The 21,496-nt window shown below is 33.1% G+C and overlaps 1 protein-coding gene across 1 annotated transcript in view; it reads left to right on the plus strand.

Annotated features, from left to right (window-relative positions):
* The window catches only part of RSBN1L (round spermatid basic protein 1 like), a 73,656-nt gene that overhangs the window by 26,076 nt on the left and 26,084 nt on the right, over window positions 1-21,496 (plus strand). Inside the window, exons 2-3 of the mRNA XM_063100180.1 lie at window positions 11,140-11,256; window positions 19,084-19,724. Coding sequence (XP_062956250.1) covers window positions 11,140-11,256; window positions 19,084-19,724 — 758 coding nt within the window. The remainder of the gene's footprint in view (window positions 1-11,139; window positions 11,257-19,083; window positions 19,725-21,496) is intronic.

Raw genomic sequence — 21,496 nt, forward strand, 5'->3', positions numbered from 1 at the left:
CTATTTATAATGAGTTGCTGCAAATTTTTTTTCTTTTAATTTATCAGTATACAATATAGTTGATTTTTGTGTCCCTTTACCAATTCCTCCTTTTCCTCCCTCTCTGTCCCCTCCCCACCAACTACATCATATCTGTTCACTTGTCTTAACAAAATCAAGGAATTGTGATGGTTGTGTCTTCTTCTCCACCCTGCCCCGCTCCACATTCATTTGTATATTTACTTATTTATTTTTTGTTAGCTCCCACAAATAAGTGAGAATATGTGGTATTTCTCTTTTTGTGCCTGGCTTATTTCACTTAATATAATTTTCTCTAAGTCCATCCATGTTGCTGCAAATGGTAGTATTTTTTATTTTTTTTAAATAGCAGAGTAGTATTCCATTGTGTAGATGTACCACATTTTCCTTGTCCACTCCTCTGATGATGGGCATTTAGGCTGGTTCCAACTCTTGGCTATTGTAAATAGCGCTGCAATAAACATGGGAGTACAGGTATCCCTTTGTTATAATAATTTTCATTCCTCTGGGTATATACCCAGCAGTGGAATATCTGGGTCATATGGTAGGTATATCTGTAATTGTTTCAGGAACCTCTGTACTGTTTTCCATAAAGGCTGCACCATTTTGCAGTCCCACCAACAGTGTAGGAGGGTCCTTTTAAATCTCTGCATCTTTGCCAGCATTTGTCATTTTCAGTCTTTTGGATATTAGCCATCCTAACTGGAGTGAGATGGTATCTCAAAGTGGTTTTGATTTGCATTTCCCAAATGCTGAATGATGTTGAGCATGTTTTCATGTGTCTGTTGGCCATTCATATATGTTCCTTTGAGAAATGCCTATTTAGCTCCTTTGCCCATCAGATTTTCTGTCCATTTAAATATGTACATATTACACACATACACATTCACACGAAAAGATTATGTAGTTTATTTTTAAAAGCCTTTTTAAATATACTGTATGCATTTTTCTATAACTTGCTCTTTTTACTTGACTGTGTTTTGGAGCTTTTCTGTTATATATTAATTTATACACACATGTGCATGCATGTGTGCGTCTATATTTCTTTTAATTAGCTAAGTTTTGCCTTTATAAATTTTTAATAAGCTTTTTATTTTAGAATAGTATTAGGTTGCAGAAAAGTTGCAGAGATAATACAGAGTTCACATATACCCTATACTCAGTTCCCCCGTTATTAAAACCCTATGTTTATATGAGTGTAGTACATTCATTACAACTAATAAACCAATAGTGATGCATCATTATTAACAAAAGTCCATGCTTTATTCAGATTCCCTTAGTTTTTAACCTAATGTCCAATTTATATTTAATTATTCTGTTCAGGATATCACGTTACATTTAATCATCATGTCTCCTTAGGATCCTCCTGGCTGTTGTGGTGTCTCAGATTTTCCTTGCTTTTGAGGATGACCTCAATAGTTTGAGGAGAACTAGTTAGGTATTATATGGAATGTCCCCCAGTTGGGATTTATCATATGTTTTTCTCATGATTAGACTAGAGTTATGGGTTTTAGGGAGGAAGATCATGACTGTGAGTTTAAAAAATGAAGTTTAGTTAAAAAAATCAGTACTGAAAGGTTTAAAATAAGAGATGCCCTGACTTTTCCTATCCCCCCATCCCAGCTGTAATGCTTTTACTTATCTCATCTTCTTTTATTTACAAATTTCTGAATAAAATCTCATGCTACTTTCTTTTGATTGATCAGTTTTAAACATATAGTGCATTCTTGTTACAATAGATAAGATTACCACTTTTATGTAATTCTTTTATGCATTCTTGTTACAATAGATAAGAATTACCACTTTTTTTTAACTTAGCTACTTTCCTGTCTTTCTAATAATTTCACATAACTTAGTTAAAGCAATAATCAATGCTTATAATGCCATTACAAATAAAGGTACTGTTCAATGTAGATCAGAGATCTTTTTCTGTATGGCTTTCTTGGTTTTCATGTAGTCAAAAGTTGCCTCTTTTTCACATACAAATATGCCTGTTGCTTTATTTTCTACCCTATTCTCTGTGTTCTGTGATAAGAGAAAATCTGCCAACTTTCCCTCTTTTTCCTGGAGGTCTTGTTTTTACAGTGCTCCATTCTTGGTACTTCAGTGTGAACTGGTTACCCTCTGAGCCAGATGCACAGCTCTCGTGTATTCTATGCGCTCTCCTGTGCCGGGTTCTCCCAGAATCTCATGTTTTCTTCCTTTGTTCACTCCTTAGTTTACTTGATCACACCCTCAAGTTTGCATCAAAGGATGCATGTGTGATAAATTTTTTTGAGTTTTAGCTTGTGTGAATATGTCTTCTCTCATAATTGATAGTTTGGTAGATTGTAGAATTCTAGGTTAAAAATTATTTTCATAGAATTTTGAAGGCACTGCTGTATTATTTTCTAGCATCTGCTGTTGCTGAAGAGTTCATTTCCACACCGTTACATGATCTTTTATATGTGAAGTGTTTTTTATTTTTTTCTTTTCTCTGGAGGCTTTTAGGATATTTTCTTAATCCCCAGTGTACTAAAATTTTATGATCGTGTGCCTGGTGTGTGTGTGTGTGGGGGGAAGGGGTTTATGGTAGCAGTTTCCATTCTTTGTCCTTGTCCCTTATGGAATCTCTCATTCTGGAGACTGATCTTTTTTAGGAAAATATATTTGATTATTTATTTGATACTTCTATATAAAATTCTGTTTTATTTTTCAGAAATTTTAGTTAATTTGATATTGGATCTCCTTACTAGGTCACCTTATTTTCTGCTATTTTCCATTTCTTTGTCTTGTTGCTCTGCTTTTTGGGAAATTATCTCAACTTTTATCTTCTAACCTTTTGATTAAGGTTTTCAGTTTCGCTATTGTATTTTTAGTTTCCCAAGCTCTTTTTAAAATCTAATTTGGTTTAAACACTTTAGGGAGGTACAATTAGCTTGTTTTCAGTTCCACTCTTTGCATTACCTGGGGTTCCTGATTCTTGAAGCTAGTTCAGTTTTTCTGGAAAATGAAAGTTCAGTGTTTGCATTAAGAGGTGAGAATAAAATGATCATTTGACTGTCATTGGAGGGCTGGGAAGCCCAACTTTTCTTTATATAAACTTTTAAATAATTTCTCTTGTTTTAAGATCCTGGTATGTGTATTATGTATTTGTACACACATACATATGTGTGTACGTGTACATACCTGTGAGGGTACTTCAATAAGTTCATGGAAAAATAGAATTAAAAGATAATACAAATCTTTCCATGAACTTTTTGAAGTATCTTCATATATGATAGTTTTGGGATCCTTTTATAGATTTATATTTATATACATTGACTTTCAGTTTTCCTCTAACACATTGCAAAGATTTTCCCAATGATGTTGACTCTTGTTCTAAACATGATTTTTAATGGCTTCATAATTTTCCATTGTGTGAGTATACCCAAATTTATTTAACCAATACTTCATTACTAAAATTTAAGTTATTTACAGTTATTCACTATTATAAATAATGTGGGATGAGGACCTTTGTATATGTCTATTTGTGTAGGCTTGATTGTTTTCTTTTTATTAAATCCTAGCTTTAGAATTGTGGGATCAAAGGAAAAAAATGATCAGTTTTAATACTTTTTCTACATATTGTTAAATTGCCCTCCAGTAAGACGTTCAGTTTACACTCATTATCATTGTGTAGACGTGCCTATTTCACTTCACTTTGGCAGCGTTAGTTATTTATTTTTTTGAATGGTTAATTTGCCTGCTAGGTAGGTAGGATGTGGTGAAAAGAAAAGGTCAATTTGATAGGTGAAAAATGTTTTCATACTGTTTTAATTTGTATTTCTTTGAAACTTTTTCATGTTTATTTAATATTAAAATTCTTTGAAATTTGCTGTTTTATGTTTTTTGCACCTTTTTCTCTTTTCTGTTTTTTAAATTAAATTTTTTTAGTTTTCTTGTTTTTTTAAATTAAATTATAAAAGTTCTTTATATAAAAAGAGCTCTACTTATGGTGAGAATGTGGAGAAGAGGAACCCTTGTACAGTGTTGCTGGGAATGTAAATTAGTGCAGCCATTATGGAAAACAATATGGAGGTTCCTCAAAAAATTAAAAATACAACTACCTTATGATCCAGCAATATCATTACTGGTATATATCCACAGGATATGAAATCAGTATGTCAAAGAGTTATCTGCACTTGCATGTTCATTGCAGCATTATTCACAATAGCCAAGGTAATGGAATCAACCTAAGTGGTGTCCATCAACAGATGAATGGATAAAGAAAATGTTGTGTGTACACACACACGTGCACACATATTCAGCCTTAAAAAAGAAGGAAATCCTGTCGTTTGCAATGACATGGATAAACCTGGAAGACATTTTGTTACGTGAAATAAGCAAGGCAAAGAAAGACAGATAACACAGGATGTCATATGTGGAGTGTAAAAAAGTTGAACCCATTAAAACAGAGTAAAACGTTGTTACCAGAGGCTGGGGGGTGGTGGGAGGATTGGAGACATGTTGGTCAAAGGGCACAATATTTCAGGTAGACAGGAGGAATAATTTTAAAAGATGTGTTGTACATCTTGCTGATTACAGTTAATATATTGAATATTTTGCAGTTTGCTAAGAGAGTAGATTTTAAGTGTTCTCACCACAAAAAAAAAATAAGTATGTGAGGTAATGCATATGTTAAATAGCTTGATTTAGCCAATTCCCCAAAGTATACAAATATAAAAAGGTCATGTTGTACATCATAACTATATATAATTTTTACTCGTCAATTTAAAAAAAGAGCTCTACATAGAAAGGGAATTAACCTGTTGTTTTTTGGGGAAAATATTTGTCTTTACACTTAGCCAGAAAAATCATGTATCTCTAACGTATGAAGTAGATTCATTAAGTCTTAGAACTTTTTGTCAAAAATGGTCAGGCCAGTTAGATAAGAAATAAATTTGAGGAACTGTTCCTGGAAGACTTTAAGGACTAAGAATTCCCTTCTGTGCTGTGGCATGGCAGAGGAAAAGAAGAAAGGATTAACACAGATGAACCCAGAGCACCCTACAGAAGAGAAAGTCATTGTTACTGTAGAAAATAACACAATTTCTTACTTTATCACAGAGCCTGTTTCATGTATCGAACAAGCATTTACTGAGGGAGAGTCTTCTTTACCCTCAAGGAGTTTACACTGGTGTGGATGATAATAGTGATGAGACAGATATTTTTGTAACTAACTACAATGCAGTGTGAAATTTGCTGTAATAATCTGCTTACTCTACTATACAGAATAGTACTAATGGACCTTGTCTAGTTTCTTAGCACAGAACAAATGAGAATGGGCCTATAGGTGACCTCCAGAGTTATGGTTGTTACCTTTCTTACCTCGTGAAAAATAACAGCTGAGAATTAAGGGAGGAGACAGAATAAAATGAAATGAGGATCAACTACTATTTTTTAGTTTTGAATACTTAATTTTTTTCATGTTTTTGAGGTCATTAAATGAGAATAATAATGAAGGTAAAATTTTTATCATAATGAAAGGACTAAATTATTATATTTTAGAAGACAGGGAAGTATGTGGTACATTTTAAAAAAGTCATGAGAATGGTTTTAAAAAGTTGCAGTCATTTGTTGTCTATGAAATAATTCTGAAGACTCCAGATAAATTGGTTGTTGACACATCTATTTAATAAATCTCCTAAAAAGATTCTCTAACTATGCTTTTTTAAAGTTTTACTTTCTTACTGGAGTAATTCATCTGATACACACACACACACACACACACACACACACACACACACACACACACACACACACACACACACACACACACACACACACACACACACACACACACACTTTTATGTCTATATTATTATGACTTTAATACTGGCAACGACTAATGAATTTTATTATAGCCGGATGAAACAAATGATTTCACTACTTAATACTGGTTTTCCAAAATGGTACTTATAATAGGAATCAAGTAGTATCTTGTTGATTTTAAGATTCTTTATTGCAGTATTATTATTTGTATTTATCTCCTGCACATAAATGCTCAATTGAAGTTTATTGGGTGAATGAAATACATATTACACTGAGGAATATGTGGCATATACTGCCAAATCATAAATTGACCATGTTTGAAAATCCCATTTCTATTTTATTTAAAATGATTTTAATCAGTTTTCTTCTATATATCTTAACTTTTACATTTAAAGCATGTGTTCAGCTCATGTTTATTTTTCCACATACAAGGGGTCTTCAAAAAGCTCATGGAAATATTTGTATTATCTTTAATTTCATTTTTCCACCAACCTTTTGAAGCACCCTCATATATAATTTATTCTTCGTTCTGGGTTGATAATGACTTAGTCATCTACCCATTTTCCTTTCTTCCATCCTTATGTTCCTTTTGCCTGTTTGGGTTCAAACTGTATCATGGGTCTATTTGCATCTGTTTCCCCTTGTCCCTACCTCCCTGTATATTTACTTATGCATTAAAAAAAAATAGACTTTATTTTTTAGGGCAGTTTTAGATTCACAGCAAAATTGAGCAGAAGGTATGGAGATTTCTCATATACCTTCTGCTTCCACACATGCAGTCTTCCCCATTATCGGCATCCCTTACCAGATTTGTACATTTGTTATAATTGATACACTTACGTTGACATATCGTAATTACCCAAAGTTCATAGTTTACATTAGGGTTCACTATTGGTATTATACATTCTATGAGTTCAGACAAATGTGTAATGACATGTATCTACTGTTACAGTATCATACAGAGTAGTAGTTTCACTGCCCTAAATATCCTCTGTGCTGCACTTATTCATCCCTTCCTTCCTCTCCAACACCTGGCAACCACTGATCTTCTCACAGTATACATAATTTTGCCTTTGCCAGAATGTCATATAGTTGGAATCATACAATATGTACCCTCTTCAGACTGTCTTCTCTAGTAATACGCATTTAAGTTTCTTGTATGTGTTTGCATGGCTCAATAGCTCATTTCTTTTTAGCACTGAAGAATATTCCATTATCTGAATGTACCATAGTAAATTTATCCATTCACCTACTAAAGGACATTTTGGTTGCTTCTAGGTTTTCACAATTATGGATAAAGCTGCTCCAAACGTCGGTGTGCAGATTTTTTGTGTGGGCATAAGTTTTTAGTTCCTTTGAATAAATACCAAGGAGTGTGATTGCTGGATCATATGATAAGAGTATATGTTATGTTTTGTAAGAAACCACCAAACTGTCTTCCAAAGTGCTTGTAGTATTTTGCATTTTCACTGGTAATGAAAGAGTTACTATTGTTCTACATCCTTGTCAGCATTTGGTAGTGGTGTGTTCTGGATTTGGGCCATATCTGATTGTTGTTTTAATTTCAGTTTCCCTGATGACATGATGTGGAGCATCTTTTCATATGCTTATTTGCCAAATGTATATCTTCTTTGGTGAGGTGTTTGTCAAGATCTTTGGCTCAGTTTTTAATTGCATTGTTTGTTTTCTTATTGTTGAGTTTTAAGAGTTTTCTATTTTGGATAACAGTTCTTTATCAAATAGGTCTTTTGCAAATATTTCTCCCTGTGACTTCTCTTTTTATCCTCTTGGCAGTGTCTTTTGCAGAATAGAAAATTTTAATTTAATGAAGTCCCACTTATTAATTCTTTTTTTTTTCCCCGTGAATTGTGCCTTGGTGTTGTATCTAAAACATCGTTGCTAAACCCTATGTCATCTAGATTTTCTTCTGTGTTATGTTCTAGGGGTTTTAATAGTATGTTCTAGGAGTTTTAATAGTTTTGCATTTTATTTTTAGGTCTGTGATCCACTTCGAGTTAATTTTTGTGAAGGATATAAGATCTGTGTCTAGATTCTTTTTTTTTGGTATTTGGATGTGGATTAGATTAGACCATGACGGATAAAACTATACAAATTCTTGGTCATAAAAAAAAATGAATAAAAGGTGAAGAAGGACCACAGTTTGTTTAGGAACAGTGTATTACAGTAAACAATTGTGCTAGAGCGCTGTTTTCCATCATAATCTCTTCCTTTTGAAAAGATTTAGAAGTAACTTTTATAAATATTAATACATTAGAGTGTGGTAGCAGCAGACTTGAGATTTTATAGACAGTGTTCTGAATTCTGGTTAAAAACTATTATGGCCCAGTATTATGGATAAATAGATAGACACAGAAAATATTCTACATTTGTAAGACTTTTATCTTTTAAAAATGTTTTTGTATGTCCTATTTAATCTTTACACAAACTTCATTTTACAGCTGAAACTGGAGAACTAGAAGTTTGTCAGTTATCAAAGTTGCAGAGCATAAACTTGAACCTAGGTCTTCTGAGCTTGCAGGCTTTCCACTTTCTAATAGCTGTGCTAGGTAAACATGATTACAGGAAATTTAATGGAGACATTTAAGGTTGGATTTTGAAAAACAATATGCTCTGACAAGAAGCAAAAAATTCTAGGAAGGATGAAAGGTAGGTTGAAAGGCTGAGAGGTGGGAACAAGACAGTGTGTGGGTTGGGATAGCAGCAATGCCACAAAAATGTTTTCCTGTTATGTATATATAGGATGATTTGTGTTTGGGAAGATTTTGGGTGTGGGGAGAGGATAACTGTAATTATGTTGTCAGTGATTCTTCTGTCTTGGCTATGCCATTGTTTTTGTTTCTTTAGATGTTTTTCATATATGCACTTCATATCTTCAACTTATCTTTACTTGAACTATTTATGTCATAGTCAAATGCATATTCTGAGACCCTTTTTCCTGTGTTACAAAAATAATCTGTGCCCATTACAGAATCTTAGAAAATTTCCACCACTTACAATTAATGGTTTTTATAATCTTTCAGTCTTTTTTCTGAATATATATATGTTAACCTGTAAGTTTTAAAATAATTGGGTCATACTGTGCTATGGTGTTATTACCTGATAATAATAGTTTAATTTTATTCTGAAAAATATTTATATTTTGTGATTGTGGTGGGCTTATAGTGTATGATATTCTGATTATATGCCATTATATGTCTATAGTTATTTAGAAGTCAGGATCATGATTACCTTTAAGGGTACTACATAAAGATTGGAAGGGAACACAGAAGGATTCTGGGGTGCTGTTTCACAAGTATGTTTCATTTTTGTGAAAATCAAGCTGTACACTTACGTACGTTTTTCTATATGTGTATTATACTTTAATAAAGTTTTAAAAATTTAATAGTTATTGAAGTAACACTTTTAGGTTAACAAGATTAACATAGATAATTGGAAAAAGAAATGCAGACATTTCAGATGACTGTTTTCTTCAGTTGTGATTTTAAATGATATGTAAATAGTTCATTTTTAAAAAAATGGTTAGTTAGGAAATATTAACCTACATATGTGGCTAAGCTCTAGGTATTTGGAGTAACATTTTATAGATGTATGGCAGCCTATGACAGGATTTCAAGTACTTTAAACATCAGAAAGTAAGAGTAGCAAACTAATCAGAACTGTGATAATAGCTTAATCTATTCTAGAGTTTGTTATATGTGAACAGATGAGGATGTTATCTAGTTTATTCACCTGTTCTAACCCTTTTCTTATACTCAGAACTACATATTTGTTGAGTCAGTAAATCCCTGTTTTGGTTTGCTGTACCATTAACTGTTCTCTCATCTGCTTGGAGTGTTATCACTTTTTTAAAAAAAGCACTTTGTCAGTTTGATGTGTGAAAAGTATCTTTTTTAAAATTTATAGTTTTTATTATTATGGGTATAGTTTAAAATGTTAATTAAGCACATGGATTTAATTTTTTGAGAATTTATGTATTTAAGTAGTCTAGACGTGTGCTGTTCAGCATGGTGGCCACAAGTCTCATGTGGCTATTGAACACTTAAAGTGGAGCTAGTTTGAATTGAGATGCGTCATAAGTATAACATATACACAAGATTTTGAAATCTTATTATTAAGAAAAGTGTAAAATATCTCAGTAATTTTAAAATATCAGTTCCATGTTGAAATGATATTGTGTATATTTTGGGTTAAATAAAGTATATTATTAAATTTAATTTCATCTGTTTACTTTTTGATGTGGCTGCTAGAAAATGTAAATTTACATATGTGGCTAGCATTATATTTCTATTGGACAGTGCTGATCTAGACAGTAATCTAATCTTTAGGTGATTAAGACCTGGATTAGAGTGGTATTTACAGAAAGGAAAGTAAGGAGGGATTTTTAAAGAGATTATGCAGTATGTGTATACACTATGTAATCTCTGTTATGTTTCAGAATATTTTACAGCTTTAGTGTGTTTCTGTCATGGCTTTGTAGTCAACAGTAAGCTTTTGTAGGACAAGAACTGTGTCACTGTTTTTACATTTTTCTGTGTATTTTGCCATTTGCTGGGTGCATAGGAAGTTGATTGAACAAATAAGAATAGTATATCAAATATTTTGTAAAATCAAAGTTTGAAATTTTAGAACGCAGATCAGTGATTCCTAGAGTTGTTATATACTTTAATATAACAATATCATCAGCTAGTCAGATCAGTCATATTCTTTTTAAAAGGTGAAAGGGTAAGGGAACTAACATCTAGTTTTATATATGCCAGACTCTGTGTACTAATTTTATATCTTTCTTCATTTATTCTTTACAGTAACCCTATGAAGAAGGTATCAGCCACCATTTTACATTTTAGGAAACTGAGATTGAGAAATTGTCCCAATCTTATGTTACCAATCCAGATATGCTCAATTTCCTTTTATTTTTGGAGGGTGGGGGTGGGGGGCGGTGGGGAGAGTTGTCTTTCAAGGTATGCCCAATTTAAAAGTTAGCACTTTTCCACTTTAGCTTTCTGTTTGATTAAAGTTAGCCAATTATTTTAAGTGACTTGAAATTAGTCTAATATTGTATTTTGGTTGAGATGAAGTAAGTGAAGAATAAACATTAGAATGAAATGTATAATGATAAATTTTGAAATCCATGTTCAGTAAGAAAGGAAATTTAGAAATATTCCCCAAAACCTGAGAGGAAGAAAAAAAGGCATATTGTTTCTCATTCTGATTTTATTTGTGTATTGTAATTCTAGAAATTGAACTGTAGTTCATGGAGAAAAATAAAATTGTAATAGTTTCAAACATTCCCTTTATTTTGTCTTTCAGATAAAATCAAAGACAAAATTAAAGGAAGAGACAAAGAAAAGGAGAGAGAAAAAAAGAAACATAAAGTAATGAATGAGATCAAGAAAGAGAATGGGGAAGTAAAGATTTTGCTGAAAAGTAAGTTTATATTCAGTGATTTTAGTTATACTGTATCACTCTGTTCAGTATATTTACTAGCTGAGTAAATAAAGTAAGAAATGTTATTTGGTGCTGAATTTTTCTGAGAATAAACATTAATTATGAGGAATGACAAGCAAATGTATAGCAGGTATATTTATAACTTTAGTATATTGATTTAATGAGCAATTAAAAAGTTGTAAAAGTCAAACTTTATTAAACTATTAAATTCCTTAAATTATTTTAAAATAAATTATCTAATTCTGTATTTGCATTACTAGTCTTTAGACATATTATTTATTTATTTATTTATTTATTTTTTAAAGATGACTGGTAAGGGGATCTTAACCCTTGACTTGGTGTTGTCAGCACCACACTCTCCCAAGTGAGCTAACTGGCCATCCCTATATAGGGATCTGAACCCGCGGCCTTGGTGTTATCAGCACCACACTCTCCCAAGTGAGCCACAGGCTGGCTCTTTAGCCATATTTAAAAAATCTAAAATAAAAGGGTAGAGCAACTTTTATCATAATAGGGTTGGTGAAGGAAGTGATCTTCCTACAAATATTTGACTGTAATTACCATATCATAGTCTAGGATTTGGAGGGAACATTTTACTCTGAGCTAAATCAGAAGGGGTACTGTTTTACTCTTTGTTTCTTGCATGCTTAAGAATATCCTCTCTGTTTCCTTTTTTTCTCTATTATAATTGTACTCAATTACTGTTTATACATGAGGGGTGGTGTGGGAGAAGAATTTTAGGGGTAAGTGTTTGGGTAATAGTATAAATTCTATCAATAAATCTAATTTTTTCTGAAAGAATTAGAAGTAAGGACAGTCTTAAATTTATTTAGATAGCAATGTAAGAAGAATCAATAGAATTTGGTTGCTAGACAGCTAGCAAGTTCATTAGCTGTCCTATCAAGCTGACAGTTGCCAGTCAGAACATGTTGACCTTGATTAACTTGATATCGAATTTATGTGTTTATAAGCCTTTATATCTGCATAAGGGAGAAAAGGCTACAACACTGCATGTGCATGGTAAGTTTATGTTAAGATAAACAGTTTCAGACTCTATGTGAGGGTACTTCAAGAAGTTCGTGGAAAGGTAGAATTAAAAGATAATACGAATCTTTCCATGAACTGTTTGAAGGCCCCTCGTATTTTTATCCCATACTGTGTCATGTTTCCAGATGTTTTTTGGTGGCACTTTACCTAAGCTCTATTTTCTACATGTCAGAACTTTAATTTTTATGATATTCTGTCAATGCTGAAGAAACATGTCGGAGCTTAAGCTGATGGTTACTTAATGCTCATGGTCCTTTCTTTTGTTATGTTTCTGTTCATTATGATCCTTTTGTTCTGTATCTTTTATGTGTATATTGTTTTACTAGATTGTAAGCCTTTGAAGCAGGAATTGAATCTAAGCACCCTAGTGCTGTATATCTGCTAATTAATGATTGAAATGTTTTTTAAAAAAATAATTAATTTTATTATTATTATGAATATTCATGAGATACAAGGCTAATTGTCACCCCTCGTGCCCATGATGTGAGGGCCAGATTCATACTGGCAGCATACCCATTACCAGAAATTACTTTTGTACCCCGTGTCCCCCACCCAATTATCCTCCAATCTCCCTCCCCCTCCCCCTTGATTGAAATGTTTACTTAACTTTTTTTCCCTGTTGGTTTAGTTAAATAGTCATTTTTTTACTGGTTTAGTCAAATAGTCATTTTCCTATCCATTTAAATGTATAGTGATGTAAATTTCTGTCACCTAAGAAGAAATCTTAGAAATACTTTATAAAAGCTCATATGTTCTCGGTTGAATACTGGCTCCCTAATATACCATTAATGTGAATTATGTCAATCTAGAGAATATACATGCAAATAAAATTGAAAATAGCCACTCAAATGGACATTTCCTAGGACTACATAATATTACCTTGACTTTGAGGTAGACAAAAAATTTAGGTGGTGTTTTGAACTGAACCAAACTGAAGCTAGAAGGCTGCAGGAAAAAGAATGAGATAAATTTGGAATAATTTTAAATATTTTCTTTATTTTTCTGTGGAAAAATGTACTTGTATTTACATACAATGAAGGTAAGTAATAATTACTATATTACAGTATTGTGAAGATTAAATGAGGGAAAGTGCCAGGTGTAGTATTTGGCCCACAGAGACTCAATAATTGAATATGAGTCTTTTTTATGAACATGTTTGAAAGATTATCTTTTGTGATTAAAAAGCAACCAAACCAGAACTATCTCTTCTCAATGTGTGGTATATAGATAATTAAATGAATAAGAACATAATTCACTTGGAAAACAGTGCCTGTCCCATTGTAAGCACTGTGTTTGCTATTGTTATTGTCCAGCAAAAACAATTTGTTCATTGTGTGTGACCATTTCCCAAGCAAGCTGATGGTCAGGGAAGGCATCCTTTATTGTTGGTGTCCTGGAGCAACAATAGATTCAATTTGATGAGGGCAATATACTATTATTTACTACTGTGTGCCCCTTTTTCCTTTATGGCCAACTTTATTCTCTCCTTATAATTTTATTTTTCTGATAATGCTAATGTTGTAAACTGTGGTACACACAGGCATTGATTGTTTGATGGTGGCATTTGGAAATCTAAAATAGATGCTGACTCTATTCCACACTGGTGTTTCCTCCAGGTTTTTGTTTAAAATGGTGTCAGGTTTGATATATACACAATTATATACAAGCTAAAAAGTTTTTTATTAATAAAAATCTCGTAAATGTTTTTCACTGATAAAAGGGGATTATTTGCTCTTTTAGAAATAGTTTAAAGGAACAAATAAGTTTGAAACATAAACTTATTTAGTGGGTGTCATCCTCTTGCACTAAAAGTCCACCAGTAACTTTCTGAGCATATATATATGTTTCAGCCATTTTTATGTTTATTAATGATAAGTTGTAAGAACAGACATGTTATGATTATATTATTTTGGGGGGGTAAAGTTCATCATTATAACATATCAAAGAAGCTTACTGGTGAGCAGGTGGAATGGGGGTTAAAAGAAGTGTCTAAGGATATTGGTAGTGTACCAAAGGTCACAGTTAGGTAAATCATGGAATGAGTGACAGCACTGCAGTACGGAAAAAAAAAAAAAAAGCAAAGTCGTTTCCCAAAGATTAAAGGTTGAAAATAGCTAAGCTAATTACTACTTTTTTTCTATGTATGGTGATGGAGTTAAGTTTATCAGTTCCCACATCAGATATGAAATCAGATTCAGTTTTTCTGGGTAACCTTTATTTCTCACATTACTAAAACTAAAAGTTTACTAAGGTTAGTGGTAGAAATTAATGCCAGTGAATTTGTGATTTTTAAAGTGTTTTTTCATAATTAGCCATTAACAACAAACAGCTGTCTGTGTCTGTTTCTGTGTGTGGTTTTTTCTGTCTCTGTGTGTGTCTCTTTTTCTCTGATTGTATGTGTGTCTCAGTCTCTCAGATTCTCTCACGCTCAGTCTGGCTCTCTCTTTCTTGCTCTGACTCTTCATGTGTGTGGGAGTGGGTGGGTGAGGGGTTTGTGGTCCATTAAGTGCATTTGTCTGTGGCTTTGTGGGGGGCTGTCCTCCCATAAACCCTTGTATTTATAATGTTATACTTTTTGTGGGTCTAGATTACTTGGACAGCAATTCCATTCTTTCTGCCATAGGTCCTTTCTGTTGGGATCCTTTATTGGGTCTGATTTATTGGGTTCTGTTTGAAGAATTTTAGATTTAGAGCAATGTATACTTTAAATAGTTTTTAGTATGAGAGAAAAACATTGATATTCCAAATGGTTTTACTTACTTAAAGTATTTTAAAATTTTCTGTATATACTAGGGAACTTCAAAGTGTTCATGGGAAGGTTCATATTTTTTAATTCTATTTTCTCATGAACTTTATGTAGTATTCTCATACATCTGCTGCATTTCATATGTAGAGACAGGAAATGAGTGAGAGATGATATGAAGCTCTTCAACTCTATCCTAGTGAATGCTAGTGCCTCAGTTTGGTTTAATGTAAAGAATGAATCTTACCTATGTCCTTCCCAAGACTACCCTCAGGTTCTGTGATTCTCTAGAAGGTCTCACGGTACTCAGCACATAGTTTACTCATGGCTATGATTTATTATAGTAGAAAGGATACCAAGTAAAATTAGCGAAGAGGAAAAAGCACATGGGGCAATGTCTGTAGGAAACCAGGCTTAAGTTTCCAAGAGTCCTCTCCCAGTGGAGTTGCACAGGATGCGCTTAGTTCTTCCAGCAATGAATTGTGACAACGCGTGTGAAATGTCTACCAGGGAAGCTCATTAGAGACTCACTGCCAAGGATTTTTATTGAGGGTTGGTCGTGTAGGCACCATTTGCCTAGCACAAATCAAAATTCCAGGCTCCCACTTACCTGGCAGGGGAGATACCATGATCACAAAATTCCAGGCTCCCAGAAGGAAAACAAGTGTTCATCATAAACCGTATTGTTAGCATAAACACTTTACGCACAGTGAGCCACTCTTATCAGGGAATGGTGGGAACCCTCCCAAAATACAAATCCCCAGGGTCAGCCGTGCAAGCAAGCCTTTCTAAGCATAGCAGTCTCAGGTCTATTATCCCTTCTGCACACTGTGTTCACTTTAGTATTTAATTACAGAGTAGGTTGCCATGGGAATTTTAACTCCTTGATGATCAATATAAGAATCTCTGAACTGAATTTTTACTAGTTTGCGTTTTTCAGTTTCTGATGATTATAGTACTTTTTTGGTTCATCCTCATGACTAGGAAATATACTAATTGTTGTGCCAATTTTATTTCAAAGTAACATGTGTGTTCTAGGACTGGATATTTACTGTTTTAACTTTTTAAAATGTGTTAGGTGTAAGTGTGGTAGGATATTAAACATTTTCATTCAAATGAAATTTTGATTATTTTGGCAGACCTTTTAATTTGTGCACTTGTATATATATTTTCAGTTGTAGGGTTTAGGAATGCTATTAATCATATCTCTGCCCTTTATACCTTTTTAAATTCTGTTTTTTTATTGCATTAGTATCTTTTTTCCTTGATTTATGTGGATTTTGCTTACGTATGTAAACCTCTTTTATTTTTCATGTTGGTTAGTCTACTGTTTTACCTTTTTTGGTTATTAATTTTGTTCTTAAGGTATTAACATGAATCTGATGTTTTGATCATACCTAGGCAGCAAGTATGAATTTGTTAACATTATTCAAATATATTTCTTAACTAGAGATAGACTCTTTAGACAATTAACACTTTGCCTTTTATGGCTTTACAAACCTATGCAGTAAATAATGATTACAGATTTCTATTTTTGCTTTTCACAATGATGCTAATTTGGTCTTCATTGCATACTTCTGAACTATTACTTCTGTGAATTTTTAGAAGTGATAATTTATTATTAACATTAAACTTCCCTTATAGAGAATTGTTATCAACTTGAGGTAATTTTTGTTGTTTTCAGGGAGAGGATTTAGTGGTATTCATATGTGGAAAAACTTGACGAAGAGTAGAAAGGGGAAAAACCTATAAACCTCAGGTAGTCTATTAGTGAGACAGGTCTTTTTATTCATAGATTCATTAAGTGTTTATGTGTAGCAATATACCGATGCTGTGAGGGATGCAGTGATGGAAAAGAAGTATCATTTCACTCTGAATTCATATAAAAGTTATTTGTTTCACTCATACAGTGTCCTAAAGGACATATGATATACAGGTATACTATGAGAAAAAAAAAAACAAAAAACTTTTTTGTGAATTAGGAGTGAAGTGATTTCAGTTCTAGCTAGAGAGATGAGAGAAAGTAACATGAAAGAAATGATGTGAGAGGTGTCTTTAAAGGACGTGTAAGAAAGAGTTCAGTGGTAGGTACTGACTAAGGCAAGGATATTTTAGGGAGAGGAAATGCTTTTGCCAATAGCAGAAAGATGAGGTAGGACTGTTTTTTTTTTTTTTTAAAATCAGTACTGGGATCCGAACCCTTGACCTTGGTGTTATAACACTGCACTCTAACCAACTGAGCTAACTGGCCAGCCCTGGGAGGAGGTATGTTTTATAAGAGATTGTATAAGTAGTGCAATTTGAACAAAGCATGAGATATTTGAAGGCACTCTCTTTAGATTCCAGGCTGAAGAGATTATAGGTAAGCAGAGAGCTCCTGAAAGCAGTTGAGCCAAGGGATGAATGTGATTAAAACAATATATAAAAATTATAGAATGATTAATATGGCTCTGTCATTCAGGAAGAGAAACAGTCATGCAGCTGTTAAACTAAAAATTAAGACATTGATATCGAAGCCAAAAGTAATCAAGGATGAGCTGGATTTTTCTGTCAAATCTTGGAGAGATCAAATCTTTGAGTGATCAGGATTTGATTAAACATCATTGGATTTGGTATTTCAACATTCTGGGAAAGCAATTTTGAGTAGAATGAAAGCAGAACCAGAATTTAAGCATCAAGAATGGTAAGGTAATAAAGGAAAGACACTGAGCATAGATGATTCTTCATGAGAAGTTTGGTGGTCAGAAGAAGAAGAGAGAGAGTTTTGGAGTTGATGGGAGGGGCTTATTTTTGTAAATAGGCAGGACATCTTACTAAGGAATAAAAGAGATATGTAAAGATGGAAAAATTTAGGTAAAGAAGCAGGTTGGGAGGATTTCATTCATTGTAGGTTAGCTATAAAAGTGAAATAACAGGTGGAAGCAATGAATTCCTTCTTTTCTCAACTGTTAGCCTAATGGCTTTTTCATATTAAGAAGCAATACTTTCTTGTGAGGATGTTTACTTTTTTCTATTTTTGTTATTATATAGAAGTGAATAAACTATGATAATGTTAATTATTTATATGTATACTTAGATTCAAGAGCTCTGTAGCATTTGTAGATTCATCTTTTTTCCTTTGGATTTCTAAATTTCTGAGCCTAGAATCTACTTGGCTTTGTTCACAGAAGCTTTTTGGTATACAACCTTATAGTGACACATGTCTTTTACCTTTTTATTCACTCTTTACCAGTACTTGAGTATCATTTGAGCTTAGGACACGAGAGATGATTCTAATTTTGTCATCGCCTTTATGGTACCTTGGTGGGTCTTCACTGGGAACTTTGTAAACTGTGGTGAATCTGAAATAGCCTATTTTAGATGCAAGAGGAGCTTACTAAGGAGTAAATTTGGTAAAAAGCTAGGAATTGCTGTCTTTGTTGCTGTTACACTATGCAAATATTTTTCTCCCTTTATAGTTTATAAATCTTCTTGACATCTAGATGACATTTTTAAGACCTAAGATAAAGTAAAATTGATAATATATATCAGTGGGAAATCTGGAGGGCATTGTTCATATTGAACTTTGTTCAGCTTTCCATTTCTGAATTTCTGCTTTTAAAACTTGAAGATTATTCTTTCTAAAACATTCATTCATCTCATTGCTTCAGTAAACACTATGTATGTCAGAATGGTAGCCTGTACTATAGGTGTGACTTTGTCCTAAGCCCTCGTGTGTGTGTGTGTGTGTGTGTGTGTGTGTGTGTGTGTGTGTGTGTGTGTGTGTGTGTGTGTGTGTGTGTGTGTGTGTGTGTGTGTGTGTGTGTGTGTGTGTGTGTGTGTGTGTGTGTGTGTGTGTGTGGTGAGAGAGGCTGGCTAAATTTTTATTATTGATACTGTGTAAAATGAGTCCCAAATATAAAACTAATTCCGAGTAGATTTTCAGAAGTAAACTGTATTTATTACAAAACAGTTTCTAAAGCATGGTTTTTTAAGTAATTAAAGTACGGAGTTTCAAAAAAAATTTTTCCCAACAGGTGGGAAGGAGAAACCAAAAACAAATGTGGAAGACTTACAAATTAAAAAGGTAAAGAAGAAAAAGAAGAAGAAACACAAAGAGAATGAAAAACGGAAGCGTCCGAAAATGTATAGCAAATCTATTCAGACCATTTGCTCAGGATTGCTATCTGATGTTGAAGATCAAGAAGCCAAAGGCATCCTAAATGACAGCATAAAGGATTACATTGGAAAGAATTTGGATACCAAAAACTATGATTGCAAAATTCCAGAGAACAGTGAATTTCCATTTGTTTCATTAAAGGAGCCACGAGTTCAGAATAATCTCAAAAGGTTGGACAGCTTGGAGTTCAAACAGCTCATTCATGTTGAGCACCAGCCTAATGGAGGCGCATCAGTTATCCATGCCTACAGTAATGAACTCTCCCACCTGTCTCCTGTGGAGATGCAGAAGTTTGCAGAAGAGTTTGTGGGTCTAGTGTTCAGTGAAAATGAAAACTCTGCAGCTTTTTATGTAATGGGTGTTGTTCATGGGGCAGCTACTTATTTACCTGACTTTTTAGACTACTTTTCATTTAATTTTCCCAATTCACCAGTGAAAATGGAGATATTGGGAAAGAAAGATATAGAGACAACGACTATGTCCAATTTTCATGCTCAGGTAAGAGGTTTTTAGTTTTATTTTTTAAAAAATAACTTTTAATTATATATTTTAGATAGGTTTCTGTTCTTAGTTCCTAACTTTGCTGTAGGTTTGAAATGAAAAGGTAAGAATATAATGAAACCATTTGGGAGCATTAAGAGTAAATTACTTTCTTGATGTGAATCTCAGAGTTTGAATTTCAGTTTCTACTTACCTGTTTTTTCTTAAAGATTATTAATGAAATAATTAAGATTCTGTTGTCCTTTTTTGCAAGGATTTATCTGGATCTAATTAAATTAATTTAGCCTTGTATTTTCCAGTCCTTAAAGGTTTTCTTACCTTAAAATTACCTAAAATTGTCTTCTTGCTTTATAATGCTTTAAATGTGCTTGGCACTGGGTCCATCATGTAGTAGGTACTGAATAAATGTTGACTGTTAAATATATTGTAGTACAAAGGAATTATCAGTTATTGTGTAATTATGTGAGAAAATTAGCAATCAGTGCATATATTGAGTTAATTTCCATTTTCTACCCTTTTCTGTGGTATAGAATATAAATTATTCTAAAAAGCAGAGACAGAATCAAGTCCACTGATTCTTGAAAGTGAATGTGGGCCTATTTCAAAGGCTGGTGCCATTGTCACCCACCACCAAAGTAGGGACAGTTTAGGCTAGGAGATTGGCCAGTACTTGCATTTATCAGTGCTATAGATTTTGTTTTTTTTTAGTAACAGTAATAATTGCCAACATTCTAGTTTAGAAGGAGGAAAAAAGTAAAGAAAGTCTCAAAGGGATCTTAGTGGCCATCCGTCCCAACCTTTTTCAATTTACAAATAAGCAAACAGAGGAGTAACTTACTGTTTTAAGGTTGTTAGCAGTGCCAGGTGGAGTAGAACAAAATCTTATTCCTCATTCAGGGCTCTTTTCATTGCTCTGAGTATGTTCCTTTTTTTGATAGGTGTTCAAGTTACAGTGTCCACCTTAAATGATAGTTTGGATGTTTAGTCACGTCCACATATACTAAGTCTCCCACCACTAATAGTAATTTGGTGTATATTCTGTAGTATACTGTATTCTGGAATATATGATAGTATGTAAAGTTTTAATGTATGTGTGTGGGGGGGAATTATTCCCAAGTGTAACATGTTTGAGAATTGGAATTTAAATATATTTTAAAAAACAAAAAAAGTAATAAATATTTTTTAGAGCAGAAAAGGAGCGATAGAGAGCATCCATCACCAGCTCTGTCATTTTATAGAATTCCAGAACGGTTAGTAATTTGTTTGAGATTACACCTGAGTTTAGTGGCAGAACCAGTAATAGTGTTCACTTTTTATTGAGTACTGACTGTGCCAAGGACTGTTCTAAGCATTTTATGTGTAAAAACTCATTTAATCCTTATTACAGTCTAAGTTTAGCATTGAAGAAATGGGTACAGTGAGACAAGAAACAACTTGCCCAAAGTCTCACAGCATTATATCATGCATTTGTTTGTCATTTATTGTTTGTCTGCTATCTGCCAGGTTTTGTGCTAGATTTCTTGACTCCCAGTCCAGACTGTTTCTACAATATTACGAACTTTCTGGCTGTCATACTATGCAGTTTTTTTTCAGTAATCTTTTAAATGTGGTAATACTTAACATTGATGCATTGCATTACGTGCTTTTCAAGTAAGGTCAGGAACTATTAATTTTATATTAAATGATAAGGATTTTTATCTTAATGATGTTAATATGTACAACATGAAAACTGCCTTTGTTATTAAATAAAATGAAATACTATACTTGTT

Source organism: Cynocephalus volans, chromosome 6 (assembly GCF_027409185.1).
Source record: "Cynocephalus volans isolate mCynVol1 chromosome 6, mCynVol1.pri, whole genome shotgun sequence".
NCBI lineage: Eukaryota > Metazoa > Chordata > Mammalia > Dermoptera > Cynocephalidae > Cynocephalus > Cynocephalus volans.